Here is a 15,722-nt window from a genome sequence, read left to right as displayed (position 1 = left end):
TTGTTGAATAGAAATGATCTATGTTGCTGATTCCAACATGTTGAGTGTTGAATCTGTATTAGTGGCAATGTTTCTGAAATCTTTTCTTGGGCATTCGTAAAAATATGTACTTTCAAGGGATTTTGAATCACATTTGTTTGAAACCTCTCTCAGATTTATCCATTTGTTAGGAGCTTGATACAAGCATGTAACATCGTTCATTTCTATCCCTGTAACCATGTTATCTGACTTGTGTTAACCATTCCTTTTGGCTTGATTCACATTGAGAACTGTCTTTTTCTTCTGTGTCCACAGAGCTCGTATTCTCCTGGATCTTCAACGAGTACCCAACGTTTGTGAAGCAGGATACACGCCGCTTCATCTCACAGGAGACGGGGAATCTGTACATTGCCAAAGTGGAGCCCTCGGATGTTGGCAACTACACTTGTGTGGTGACCAACACTGTCACTAAGACCCGAGTCCAGGGTCCACCCACTCCACTGGTGCTCCGTAGTGACGGTAAGCCCTGGTCTGGCCACACTAACTTCAATAAACCTCTTGCATTACATCATGTCAACCTTAACCACATAAGACTGCTGCTTTACCATTTGGCGGTTATTTAGCTGAAGATGTTGGCTCTGAATTGTAATTGAGTTGGTCTGATCCAGTCTATAGATTTTCACAATGAAACATTTACAGTATGTTACATTCGATAAGTGAGCTGTGGTGCCTTAAAACATTCTCAAGGAGTATATTTTATAACAAGACCATTCGTCCTTTGGGATATTCATGCTGCGAACATGACTCAATGTCATTTAAATGTGTATGTTTTCAACCATAGGAGTTTGATATATTGTATGCATATAGGCATTTTGCAGTGGAGATTCCTTTTGCAGATGGCTGATCTCTCAATAAAATATCACACAGGCAAATAAGTTGGCGTGCAATGACATAGACAATTGCGAAACAAAACAACAATACACAAAGGTACAACCCTATCACCTATTGTTGCATTGTGACAATCTCTTGGCTCATAATTATACAGTGTTTTTTTTTTTAAAACATCATAGGGATTAGGATAAGGATAAACTTTGTTGATCCAACAAATGGGGACATTTAGTTGTTACAGCAGCTCAAAAACAGGAATATATATCAGTAACAAAAAATAAAAAACAGCTGTTAGTATGTTTACATTAATTAAATAAAGGAAGAAAAAAAATACAATAGAATTAAATGATACCAGGCATAAACACTACACTGTACTCTTTCTCTTGTGGAAAGACAGATCAGATATTATATTAACGTTGCCTTGTGTCTTTCAACAAATCTTTGGACTGTGTTCCTCTCACTTTTTCCATCACACTTAAAGCAGCTCGAACACATGCACTCTCCCCCCCTCCCCAAGTTGGATTCAAATGGTTGGTTAATGTGACAGTTCTAAGAACAAAAAGGCTGATGTTTGCTCTGTTGGTACCTGAGTGTAGGAGAAGTGGCTTTAAGGAATGCAGATGAATTCAAAGGTTAATTATCTCTTTCTTTGCTAATTCCAGCATGTCCTTTATCATGTGGATCTGATGCTTTAGGCTGGCCTTATCAAGGCACTCCAGAGGAAAGGTCATTGTCAGCAAGTAATCTAATTGTAGCTTCTGTCCCAGAAGAATGCTCTTTACCCAATGTAATGCAGTACAAGATATATGAAGCTACATGTTATTTTCACCAGAAATGTATATTTTGACATTTAAGTCAGTTTTTCCCCCTTCTAATTAAGTTCAGCTGATCTCGTGAACACACAAAAGCAAGAAACCAAGAGGCCTTGTAGCCAAAGATTATGAGCTCTTAATATAATTGTTAATGTTGTATTTTAATCCCCATAAATGTGGTTTGACATTTGTAAATTAAATCCTGATCTATAAAAACAGTTTTACCTTATGCTCCTTGTTTTAAGGGGAAGAGACATTTAAACACACTAACTGACAACATGTGTGGTTTTAGTGCAATTAGAGCATTGGATCCCAACCTGGGGGTAACTGGCCAATGATCTCAGAGAGGGTGCATGGCTCAGTCTGATCTGAGCTTGTCAAAATTAGATTTACACATATTAACTTTAATCCTGGTAGCACACTTAATGGATTTTTATAAATAAGTCTATTGGTTAAAACAGCTGTGTTTAGGCCTGTTCTGTCTGGAGGTTAAATGAAAACATATCAAGCTTATAGCAGAAAAGAGATTAAAATATATCAGTGGTAAAGACTCTTATGAGGACAATTCATTTTAACATGTTTTTACATTATGTTAATTTGGACAGCAATGTAACACTTTTTTCCCATGTGGGTCCTGGAGGGCTCAGCTTTTCTTAGATGCATGTAGAGGGACACAAAAGAGCAAAGGATAGGGACCTCTGATTTACAACGAAGGTAGCGTTACTATTCATCCTGATGGTACCAATATAAGTATTACAACAACAACTTACAGAGGAGTTTATTGTTCTATAAACCTTTAACCTGCATTGGCCTGAATGTTTTCCTTAAAGAGACAGTCTTTGTCCCTATTCTAAAAAGGACATTTGATTTGGCGCTCCCTGTGAAGAAATGGAGCACTTTCATTGCAATGACAGATCATGCGGTATTTTTCAGTTGCAATCCTCTGGATTATGTGTCTTTTGACGTTGAATTGTTTATGGACCGCGTTTGTGTAACAGCTGTGCATATATTTATTTAGGCTTTCTGCAGAATGTTCACTACGTCTGTTTATTTGCACCATGTTCTTCTGGTGTGTTTGCTTATTTTTTGTTTTTCATTTTCATCAGTTCTGAATGCTCAACATATTCCAGCTTTATTTTCCTTGTCAGCAGCTGCTGTATTATAACATAGTTAACAAAAAGTTACCGATGTTTACTGTTACTCTTATGCAAATATGGGAGCTGGAGAGGTGCCAGACCACTTCTCAAGCACTGCTTAGGTACCCTTGAGCAAGGCACAAACTCCCAGGGGGCACCACCTGTGGGCTGCCACTGCACTCGCACATCACTCCATTATGCATGTCCACAGGTGTGTGATTCCTGTGTGTGTGTGTGAGAAGCATGCAAACCAGAATTTGCCCTCTGGGATTAATAATGTGTGTAAAATTAAAAAAAGAGAAAAATGGGTTGCTTAAGTCATTATAAAGGCTCTTATTTTAATAAATATTATTTTTATTATATTATATTTATTGTCATTATTTCTTGGATCAAGAGACAGATTTTTTGTTGGTCTGTGTAGTTTTAGGAAACCTTTTTGTCCCCCAAGCAGCACTCTTATCTCCCTCTCCTTCCTTCCCTCTTTCTGCCATTACACCTTTTCCCACCAAGGCAATACGTCTTGCAGTGAAACATCAGCCCAGCCCATTCATGTGGGCTTAGACAGGGGGGTGCAAACAGGCCCATTTAACAGGTGTCCCTTACAAAAGGTTATGGTATGAGACAATTACCGGTCCACTTTCAGCTGTCTGCTTAAAATGGGTGATAGTGCTGTGGTTACATTCCAGTATGAGGCAGTTGTGATAAGGATCTGAATTAGCTTTCACAGTCAGTCAGAGAGCCATCCTGATAACACATGCCTCACCAAATCAGCAAGATGAAATTGGCCTGTTTCCTCCATCTCAAGAGCAATTTGTGCAACACAGCTCTGAATTACAGCAATGGTGGAAATCTATCGTGACAATGGGAAACGGGAGCAGCTTCAAATACCATGTTTTGCACTCAGAATTGGCACACGGCTAGATGAAATGAAAGTGCACCAAATTACAAAATTCATTGACATAATTCCCCTTAATGTAATTTAAGCAGAAGAAAAACATTTGCTTTTCCAACCGTTAGAGCAACTGATTCTTGATTTATAAATAGGTGTCTCCTAAAATTAGAACATGGTAGAGCCCATGTTTCTTGAGCATTCACATCTACAATATTTTTATACACCAGTGTTGCACCAACGACAGTGAACAGGATCCTTTGGAGACACAGCGGTGGCACCCATAGGGATATTTTCAGTCCGTTTCTGGTTCATAGCTGTTTGCACTACAATAAGATGAATCTCATCTCGATGTTAAGGCTAAAATGTCTATGAATGCCCAAAAATGTGTTTTTCTTCATTCTTCATCAGTGTGTTGCTAGCAACTGGAAAACTCGCTTCTTGCTCCTTTTTCTTGTTCTTTCAGTGGGAGAGCATTCTGTGAGCACACGGGGAGGAGAGCATGTTTCACAGTGTTGAAAGTCGAAAAACATTTCAGCTTACAGAAAAAAGAGCTTTACATGAAAAAAAGGACTTTTGGAAAGCTGTGCAGCAGCAGAACCCACAACTTGGCCTTTTATGTGTTTCTTGTGTCTACGTTGTTTAGTTTGACTTTCAAATCAAAACTTTTTTCTCTTTTCTTTTTTACACCAAGACTGATGCTCATTTGCATTTCTCTTTCAGGTGTGATGGGTGAATATGAGCCAAAGATTGAAGTTCAGTTTCCCGAGGTTGTTCATGTTGCCAAAGGATCCACTGTAAAGCTGGAATGCTTCGCTCTGGGAAAGTAAGCCCCTCTTTTTGTCAGGCTCAGCATGCTCGCTAGAATATGAAAGAAAAATATCACAAGTAGAGCGCTGGGATATTTTTCTTGATGTGTTTCACCACTTTGCAACAATCCTAATGTGTTTCAAGCCAGGCTGCACATCTTGAAAACTCATGTTTTGTGTTCTGCAGCCCAGAATACAGGACTAAGTTATTACCTGGAGTCAGAAAGCCAACAGTTAAATTTAATTTCACGAGGCTCTATGGAGTGATTTTTGCACGGGACATTGCCCATTATTGTATACTTGTAAAATAACCTTATTTATACACTAACAATATATGTTTAATATTATTCTTGCCATGATATAGGTACGTTTAACACCCCACTCTTACTCTTCTTCAACATTATATATTAAGGAAAATATTTCTTATTTTTCTTCCTGTTGCTAATCTTACAAAAAGTGGAACCTTACGAATAATGGAAAATTACAGACATTAAATAATTCAACATTTAAGGGGCTTAAAGTCACTATGCAATAGATTACATTCTGCTCCAAGAATACAAGTGATTAAACAATAAGCATAAAAAAATCACATGGCTAACATACTCTCACTACGTTATTGGGAGAAACTACATTTGGGGGTGACTGTGGCTTAGTTGGTAGAGTCGTCATCTCTTGTCCGGAAGGTCAAGGGTCCTGCTCCTGCGAGCAAATTGCTCCCCCTGCTGCGTCTGGGGTGAATGAATGTGTATGAATGGGATTTGTTATTTCTGATGTTTAACATACATAGCAACCAGTGCTGCCAGTGTGTAAATAGGTGTGAATGTGTAGGTGTGACATGCGGTGCAAAAGTGCTTTGTGTAGTCAGAAGACTAGAAAAGTGCTATATAAGCTCAAGTCCATTCACCATTTAAATTTCCCCTCAGCCGCCAACTTCTGTACATTGCGACCCAGACAGCTTTTATGTGCAAACACATAAAGTCTGGCCTTCACAGTGACTGTCAAGAAAAAAAAGTTGACCCTTGTAAAAAGGTAGTTGATGATCCCTGCAATAGATATCAGGTACACTTTGGCTTTTTAGAAATCATTTCACAATATTTACTTGAAATAAAGTTGACAGTACTCGTGCTTCTAATCCGTATACATTCATTTATTTGTTCTGTTCATTTTCCAAGACTATATAATATGTATATATATAATAATAAGCAGCAAATGGTCAAGGCTGGGATTTGAACCTTTGGTCGCTGCATGACGGACTATGGCTTCCATACATGGGGCGCGTGTCAAACCTGCCAGGCTATCAGCGCCACTTGCAGTTGACTCTTCTACATCAGAATCTGAGCTTGTGTCCTGCTTAGCTTAAATTAAAGAACAACAACTTAAATCTTCTCCATTGCTCCTCTCACAGCCCTGTGCCATCTATAAACTGGAGAAGAGTGGATGGTGTACCCTTCCCGAGGAAAGTGGACATGAGGAAAGCCAGTGGCGTCTTGGAGATCCCATACTTCCAGCAGGAGGATGCCGGCATGTACGAGTGTGTGGCTGAAAACTCCAGGGGAATGAACACAGTGAAAGGAAAGCTCTATTTCTATGGTAGGTGATCCTGACATGCATGCATATTTGAGCCGGGTGCACTACAACTGTCAGAGCTGCTCAGAGCAGAGTGAGAGGCAGCATCAGCAGACACGACCGGTCTTATAAAGCAGTCAGCAGCGAGCAGCAGGGGCTCATGTGGCTCAGACGAGGAGGGGCTCGTTTTAACAGCACATCAAAATGATTAAAGGCTGTCAGCCATGATGCCTCTAATATTTTGATCCAGATTAAAGGAATGATGCGGATGAGGCTGAGCCCTTGGATACGACCTTGTTGGAGAGCCTTGTATTGGATTTCACCAGATGGCATCATGATTGACATCCAACTTGACTGGAGATCAAAGCCGTTAAATGTACTATACATAGAGCAGTGGCACATATGTCAGGGACATAATCTGCACAGCAGCATCTGGATCGAGGGAAAGGGGGTTAGTAAATCCACTCATTGTCACAGACTCTCACCTTTTAGAGTTAGATAGTAGAAATCTGGAGATCTAGGGCCACTGTAGTGGATAGGCCTCAGCAGTGTCTCCCTGTAGTCACGGTGATGGAAAAAGAACGGCACTGCTACGTCTTTGAATGGGTCATTTCAATTTGAAGAACTCTCAGACAGCTCAGTTGATGAGCCAAACGTTATATCCATCTTATGACAGAAGGTACGTCAGCATAACAGAGCGTACAGAGATTCCAAATAAAACTCTTACAATTTGTGATTTAATGGAATTTTAAATGTGCAATTTAAAATGTGTAATGTAAATTGCAAAAACTTTAAAATGTTAATGTTTTGACAGTTAAATCCCAACGGGTTTTGAAGACGTTTTTGGGTTTAACAATTCTGGAAACCTCCCCCAATAGCCAAAAGAATCTCCTTTATGACCGACATTTAAAAGTTCATCTACACATGGTGACAGTCAAGTACAAGAAACAGTCATTCTCTTTAACATTTGTCTGTTTCCCCGGCTTTCTCAATCTAACTCAGACAGGTAAACGGTGATTTGGTACCTTTTACTACCTCTCCTCGCATCTTTTGTCTGATAAAAAACAAAGCTGCGGTCAGCCACTGCCATTACAGAATCGCACTCTCTGCGAAACAAGAGGGTCAACAAGCTCATTCACCAGCCGATTAATCAGCCAGAATACCAACATGGCTGTCTCCAATCTTTGAAACTCCAGGCTTTTTTGCAGAGTACATTAACCAGTTGGTGATGTCTTGGTGGCTTTGTTCATTATGTATATTTTCATTTGATAATACTCGCTGTTTTGCATATTACAAGTTTATATCTTCTTAGTGAGTTTTGGAAGGTCATTTTGTAAATATTAATGTGAACAAGATTAGAGCATAAAGATTAAAAAGACTGATATGTATGTTAATATGTTGTAGCTCTACATGAATTATTCATTTTTAAAAAAAAACGTTATCACAAGGATATTAAAATACACCTTTACAATTACTTTCTGTGAGTTTGCCAGGCAGTGCACTCTCTCTAGGAACAATCGCAGAATTTCCATTCATTTCCAATGTCTCTCTGTTTTTTCCCACCTGTTTTTTTTTTTTGCCTTCAAGTCATGACCATCAGCTGTCAAACGTAACTCATTTGGGGCATTAAACAATTTGCCATTATTTACAACAGCCCTGGAAGCCCCAATCCTCATTCACTTTAACAGCCCAAGAGCACACTGTGACCACCAGGCTTGATTTGTCCTTTTGAAATGTGGCTGCTCTCAGTTTTGATGTGTTTTGTCAGTCTCTCCCCTTCTCTCTCTTTCTGTCTCTTATTCCATCGCTTTCTTACTCGATCCCTCTATTCTGCTGTCTGCTGCCAGGTGATAAAAATCAGTAATCTTGTTTTGAACTCTCTTTGAATTAAGCCTTTGAGACATTCGTCAGCAGTGTAAGCCAATGGGGGAATCAATAAAGGTATCTCTTGTGCATCCAAGTAAGCTACAGGGCAAAGAGTGCCGGGCTTTGTGTTGAGCAGGAAGAAATGAAAGTGTTACTTAAAGGTGGCACTGTGGTCATCATTAACAGTCTCACACTTTTAATGTACATGTACGTGTTCCACAATGCAAAAAACAACTTGTGGTTTTCTTTATTCATATGTTTTAATGGTGTTTTTAAACTTATTTTCCCACCAGCTTTATTGTCTCGTGGTCGTTTTTCAGTTCTTCAAAATTAATTCATAAAATGCATTAAGGTTGTTCTTTGTTGTTGTTTCAGGCTCAGGGTAAAAATAGAATCATTATATCTTTGTACAAAAAATGTTTTCTTTAATAGGCAGTGTTAAGACAACTTATGTTTAACTATGCAAGCCAGTGGGTTTTTTTTTTTTATTAATTTCCGTCTTTAAAAGAAGCGCTTGGACAAGAAAATAGGCATTTTGCTCCCTGGTTGACGTTGATATGACTCCAAGGGAAAGTAAATGCAAAGCTTTGAAAGGCTAGTTACCCTGTTGTTTTCACAATTGTGTTTCTGCAGACTATCTGTTGCATTATTACCTCACAGTGATTTCACTGATACGGCAAATCCCCATCTTCCCCTGCTTTTAGCCACTTGACGTTTGTTCTGATTGTGTGGGGGTTTTGCAGTGCAGCCAAAGATGGGCTGACTGCTTTCATTTGGTAAGTGTTGACCGAGAGTCGATACGTTATAGGGGTTGGTGAGGGATAGACTGAGGGACCCTGACAGTAGAGAGAAAAAACAACAACAACACTGCATTTCTGAAAGGTTCAGTTGGTGTGGCAGTCAGTCTGGCTCTTATAGAGGATTATTATGGCATGAATGAATGAGCTGCTAAATAGTGCATTTGTAAAATGTATCTTTATGCAATCTTCCTAAGAGGCAAATGCCACAAAGTGTTCTTAAGTTATGGGGATTTAATTTTTAAAAAAGGCAGGACAAAAAGACAAGGTTAGCACAGATGTGCGATAATAACAGTTTCTTTTCAATTGCAGGATAAATAATGGGAGAAGGAAATGTAACCCTTTGTATGGGTGGCCACAGCTCAGCCTCGACACGTGTTAAATGTTAATGATCTCAGCCAAGTTGTGCCGCAGTCTCGACTACTGAAGAGTGCAGTACATTACATGATCCACGGACACAAAGACATGCTTTGATACTGGGAGGATTTTACTGTAACTCTCTTCTGGACTGGGACATAAATTTCCTACACAGAATCTTCCTCTTTTTATCAGTCTGCATGCAGTGTTTCTGAACACCCACATGCACACAGTCCAGCTCACACTTTAAGTGCATACTTTTAGATAAAATGTTCAGAGATGGTTTTGGGATACATCTTTTGAGTTTCTTGCTTAACTCGAAGAAAAAAATACTGTACAGCAGAGGCCAATTAGAGCAGGATCGGTACTGTCAAAGGAAAGCCTCTACAAAGGTCAGTCCTTGAGAGTGCCAGTAGGTGAGTTCTGTGGAATGGAAAAGTGCAGTCAGCCATTACTCTTGTCTTGCCACTGGCCTTGTGTGATATAGGATGATAGAAGCATGACCTGCACATCATTCTGAATGTACAGGGCATTACTAAACCACAGCTGTTTAGTATGGGGTTTTTTTTTTGGGTTGGTCATTAGCTAGCCTTGAGTTACTCCCTTGACGCAGCAAGAATCAATTCAACTAATTATGCCATAATTTACCCAGATCGTATTGAATAAAGAGGTTTTATGGCACCAGAAGCTTCACCAATGTACTGTATATGGATCTGATTGTCTTCACTTTTCCTTAACTACAAGATCACCTGGAAACTAGAGAACCTCAGCAATATCTAAACTTAAAGCCTCTGGACACCCACACAGGTGTTTTTAATTCCTCAGAATGATAAAAGCCTATCTCACTGTATCCAAAAATCACACACTGAGTGAACATTTTCATACCCCTTTTTTTCATACTCCTGCATTGTGAAAATTACTGACCAACTGATGGGCAATATCCAAGCAATATAGACCAAAGTTCATAAGACTTTTTTAACAAAATCAAAAAGGCATTTTAAATACTGCTTTTGGATTTCCGATGATGATGATGTCGCGCATGGATCCAGAATCTATATGCACAAATAAATGATTTAAACAACAAATAAGTATTTTCCTGATGTATAAAAATGTCAGAGCTTTAAATGTATTGATATTAGATTGTTTTGTGAAAATACGATAGCTGAATTAGACGATTCAGGACATTATTTCATAATCCCCACAGCCATCAAACCCTGAACAATGTGTAATCATCAACGGAAATAGATATTTGTACTTTTTTGTGCTATATGTGTGTTATATGTGTGAGTATGGTGACTCCCTGCCTGTACAGCTGTGAAAAGGAATTTCCCCGCGGGGACAATAAAGTAACTAACTAACTAACTAACACTGTTAACTGTTATTATCGATCCTTGCCATAGATGGTGGTGTGAAGCTTCACATTGTAATTTTGCAACAGCAATGATGTCATCATCAGTGGCTGGAGTTGAGAACTGCCTGTATAGTGATATGGAGTAGGGAATGAGGAATGATTTTTGGACACAGACGTTAAAAAATAGGTGGAGCTATGGTGAGAATTTATGATGCAATAAATTCTAAGCAAGTATAACAGGTCATCAGGTTCTCCTGCAATAGGTTCCATAAATTTAACAGGATAGTGGAGCTGTCAATCACACAGACTTGTCCACGCCCACATATTCCTGGGATGAGTTCTAATCATGGTCGGATCACTTACAGAGTTCAGGGCCTTTTCAGTTGAAGCAATCTGGAATTCAAAGTGGAAGCTGCTATAATACCAAATAGATTGTTTTATCTATGTCTATCAGATCAGTTTTTTCGGTTTTTAGCAGTTCAAACATTTTTACTGGGATTTTAGATCTGGGAAACATAAACCATTTGGTTTATTCAGCCTTCAGTTATTTCTGCTGTCTACTCTGATGTTCACATAAGGACTAAAATTATGACAGAAGAAGATGAACTCATCCAAACCATTGTTTAAAATAGGTTGTATGTTCCCAGACCCCTACAAACAGCAGGCAACAATTCCCCTACACGTTTAATTGATGTACATCATCAAACCCACAAAAGTTCATATGTGTCTATACCGACTTTTGATTTCACGAAAGACACTTTATCCAGCTTGAAAATCCTGCGTATGTTTGGCCTATATGGGGCTCTATACTGTTTCCAAAATCAGACGTGTTCACTCATTTAGGTTGTGTCTGAGCAAACACTCATTCCCCACTCCTTACTCATAATATAGGGAGTATATATACAGTGCACTTATTCGACAGAATAAATGAAAACTTATGGACACCAACAGTGACATTATTGCTTTTGCATAAACGTCAAAAATGGCATAAAACTGTTAAAATATTGAATAATTATAAGATACTGAATTTAATTTTTAATCAATAAACAAATGTTCGCACCAAAACTGGTTTTATTTGTTCTGACAGACGATGATTTCGTTCTTATCATCACACTGTACACCTATATTCTTTATCAAAACAGCTAGATATCACTAAACATTACATTTAAAAATGAACTCTTTTGTTGTTTACATGTTCTTTGTTCATGCAGGTAGCTCATTTCCTCCATCTAATGCCAGTTGAGTCAAACGTCACTTCCCCCTTGCAAAAATCTGTGAACTGTAATGCATAATCTATTTTTCTTGGATAGTGACCATGCAATATTGACTACTTTTCACAATGCATTGTGGGATATGACAACGTTCACTCAAAATCCAGTACAACTGCTGGCCTATTTGCTGTTTATTGCACTACATAGTGACTAGTTTGTGATTTCTGACACAGCCCAAGTGATTCATATGTTAAGTTAGTTCAGGAGTTTTACTGGACTTTCCCCGACGAGAAGAATGATTGAGTAGGTTGAGAAGGTTGCTATAAGTTCAAGTGTGTGAGAGTTACTTTTGAAATATTTATAATAACCAACTTTGGTTAGATACCAATAGATACATCCAACTACTCTTTGGACTCTTTGGCTGTTTTTGAAGCTGAGGAGGAGAGATTATCAGTCAGTCCGCAGCTTTAGTTTGTTGAATTGAAAATCACAGATAAGGTAAGAAATCTGGGTGCAGTGGATGCTCCCTACGTTTTAAAAGCCACATTTAGACAATTACAAAGTCTGCCTACTATCACTATCAATATTCACTACTCTCCCTACAAGAATTAGATGACCTATGTTCCAGCAGGACCTTGAAAACGTGCATTTATCTTCAGTTGACTTGATTACTGTAAAATAATTACTGAGGTCTTTACTCTGGCTCACAGTCTGTCAAAGAATATCTTTTATAATACTGCTGCTGCTTTATAAAGCAGTGTGAGTGCTGAATGGTTTAAGGCCATCAGTGACCTTCTTAATAACCATCCAGACTGCTCAAGTCCTCCCGGAAAGTTCTGCTCTCTGTCCCCAGGGTCAGAACTAAACATGAAGAAGCAGCTTTCGATGTCTATGCTGCTTATCTGTAACAAAGTCCCAGAAAACTGCAAGTCGGCTGAAACTCTCAGTTCCTTTAAATTGAGACTCACCTGTTCACAGCTGCCTTTCATTAAATCACTTTAATACATTTATTTTATTATTATTTATTTTTCATTGAGCTACTTTGATAATTTAACCTAGTTTGTTTTATTTTATTTCAATTATTACTTTTAAATTAATTATTATACAAAATTCTAGGCATTTTCCCATTTATCCATTCATTTATTTTTACTCTTTGTATTAGTATTGTATTGTATTATTTATCCTCTCTATGATTGTTGATGGTTTGTTTTAGTGATTTTCAGATGCTTTATTTTAACGTTTCTGTTTTCCTCTGTCTTTATTCTTTTGATTTGCTTTGTTGCTGAATAAACTTGCCTTGGCTTGGCTTGCCTTGAAAACACTTAACTGTTAAAAGCAACTAATAAAAAATCCTTGGGCATGACTGAACAGCTTTGATTTCTTGGCATTATAAACCCCTCAGACCACTCCAGTTCCATCCTTTCCTTACCTCCAAATCTAGTCACTTTGACTCAGCCTGTCATTATGGTGTATTCTGTACATCCACTTCTATACAGTCAGTGGGTGAAAGCCAGGTTACAAACATGCTCACACATTTTTCATTAATCTGAAATGCTGTGAGTAAATGGAATTATTTAAGGTGACTCAAAAAAGGAAAACTATACTGTTACTAAGTCCTTTCTTGATTCATCAGTATTCTAGGAGATGGACAGTCACAGGACATAGCTGTACTTTGGTTGTAGCTACTAAATAACATATGATCAGTGTAGTCTTAAATAGGAAATTAAACCATTGTTTATTTAATAGTTCTTATAGTCGTGTTGTTCCCTGTATCAAAATATGTATGTCAACACCTTCTGTTAACTTTCACATATTCAATCTTTCCAGCACCTCCTCATCTCATTGAGAAACCACAAGATGTCCAGAAGCTTATTGATGACTCATTGGTGTGGGAGTGCAAAGCTACAGGGAAGCCGAAGCCTTCTTACAGGTGGATGAAAAATGGAGAGAACCTGGAGTCTACAGAGGTGAGATCAGTGTTATGCCATGTGCTCGCATGTCTTCACAATTCAAGATAATGTTGTGCTTTCAAGGATTCCAAAGACTTACAGCTGGAGCTGTTTGTTGGATAGTTGTTGTTTCTGAATAAAGCATGTGGGAAAAAATACTTTATTTTTTAAAGCTTTATCTCTTGCTTGTCGTTTGAGCTTAACTGATTTATGGATTATGGACTGACTTCATTATATGCAAGGCCTCCTGAGAGGCTAATATTTTTAGGATAATAGGACATTATATATAGGATGCAAATCATCAGGTTTATCCTGTCATCAGTGCTTTCCTGTGCTAAGAGACTGCGCCAGAGTTTGTGTCATCTGATTTCACGCGAGCCTCATCAGCTGATGGCATCCTATTGGCCTTATTTAAACTGCTCGAGCCCGCCTATGCTTCTCTGCTCCCTCTGCATGCCACATTGACAAGCACATTTGTATCCCTCCTCCTCACCTGCTCTTTCATTTATGCTATTCTGACTTAATCAATGCCTTGCTTGTCATTGATACTTGTTCAAGGGGGGTAGTTACTTATTTCCCTGCTTTATAGCTTTCCTTGTATAAAGGGGAAGGGCAGAAATGTGTGCTGTTACTGCCTTATGATTTCCATCTAAACATGTGGAAGGGCAGAGCGAAATAAAGTATCCATTTTGACAAAGCGGTCCTGACTAAACTGTGAACGGGCCAATTATTATACAAAAAGTAAGAATCTGTGTAAAACGATTGCATATCCTACTTTAATAAACCCCTCTGCCCCTAATGCTTTTCAATCATGGATGCAATGATGAGAGATGAGCCTACAAACTGCCTACTTGTGTATCTAATAGAGGTTGTGGAAATAATCGATAGAGTAAAGTATCACAATATTTTGTTTGGAAATAATATATTGTCTGATTGCAGCCAAGTGTCGATTTATTACAGTATATTAATAGCAAATGTTCTTTTTACATTTTTAATTAATGAAGGGGTTGCGCGATTCATTTTGAACAAGTGGTATGGTTAAAAATGTATTTGATTAGACTAAAATACTAACACTTCAGATTGTAAGGTGCATGCAGCCTTTGACGGGGTTTGACTTTAATCACAATGTTGGTGAGTCATGGTCTTTCTTGACACCCACTATGTAGATAGTGAAGTGAAATGAAAAGACTGCAAATTATTTCTTATTGGCATAACATTGATTGATTTAGTTTGATTTTATGGACACACTATGCAGTTTAAAAAGTTTTATCTCAATACAATTTATTGTATTGCAAGTCTCAGCATTTCACAGTATCATAGGGCCTCTCGTGACTCCCATCCCTAATATCTAACAAACCAAACACTGTTAATGGCATTTGGAAAAAATATGCTTTTATTCTCCTTCATCATGTTGGATTTTTAATATTGTATCCTTTGCCAAGGTTGCTTGGAAAAGATTGATTGGAATCTCAAGCACAGTTTGCACCTGATAAATAAACAGGCATTATGTTAATTTACTTCATTATGCAAAAAGGCAACAAAAACACCAGAGGATATCGATCAGTACTGGAATGTTATACATGTCATTGCAATGAAAACAGCCGGTTGGTATTTTACCAGAGGCAACACACTGTGTCGCAAAGCCTCTTTCTCCAAATAAACAAATTTAGCTTGAAATCAGGGAGGAATGATCAACAATCTGTTTAGCCGGTGGCTCACATATTATCAATGCTTTTTATACGAAAACAAAACCCTTTTGTTTTTTTAAAGGCAATCTGTTCATGTATGTGAAAAACAGGTTTTTCTTTCTCTTATAAAGTCCTTTTGAATAAACGTTGAATATTCTGGGGTTTCTTGTGGCAATTTGGACTGCATACAGTATCATCATTGTTTTTAAATAGTTAATATAACCTTCCCTCTGCCTCAATCTGAACTTAATACTTTATAAAAAATACAGCTAAAAAAAAAGGGCCTCAAAAAGCCTTCTGGATTCAACACGATGACTGGAAAAGTCAAGGTTACAATTAACATGTTGATATTCATGCAGCGTAATTTCTTTAGCATGATATATGAATATATTCCAGTCGCATAGGTAAATGGATTATTCAGCCA

At 38.2% G+C, this 15,722-nt stretch overlaps 1 protein-coding gene across 4 annotated transcripts in view; it reads left to right on the top strand.

The window, feature by feature from the left end:
* The window catches only part of LOC306822440 (contactin-4-like), a 166,711-nt gene that overhangs the window by 97,433 nt on the left and 53,556 nt on the right, over positions 1-15,722 (top strand). For all 4 annotated transcript variants that reach the window (XM_079341490.1, XM_079341488.1, XM_079341489.1 and 1 more), the window contains exons 6-9: positions 295-498; positions 4,428-4,530; positions 5,919-6,103; positions 13,489-13,628. In XM_079341490.1, coding sequence (XP_079197616.1) covers positions 295-498; positions 4,428-4,530; positions 5,919-6,103; positions 13,489-13,628 — 632 coding nt within the window. The remainder of the gene's footprint in view (positions 1-294; positions 499-4,427; positions 4,531-5,918; positions 6,104-13,488; positions 13,629-15,722) is intronic.

The sequence above is a fragment of the Symphodus melops genome, assembly GCF_947650265.1.
Source record: "Symphodus melops genome assembly, chromosome: 4".
In the NCBI taxonomy this organism is placed as follows: Eukaryota; Metazoa; Chordata; class Actinopteri; order Labriformes; family Labridae; genus Symphodus; species Symphodus melops.
Note: the sequence above shows the minus strand (reverse complement) of the source record. Positions and strands in the feature narration are given on the sequence as shown.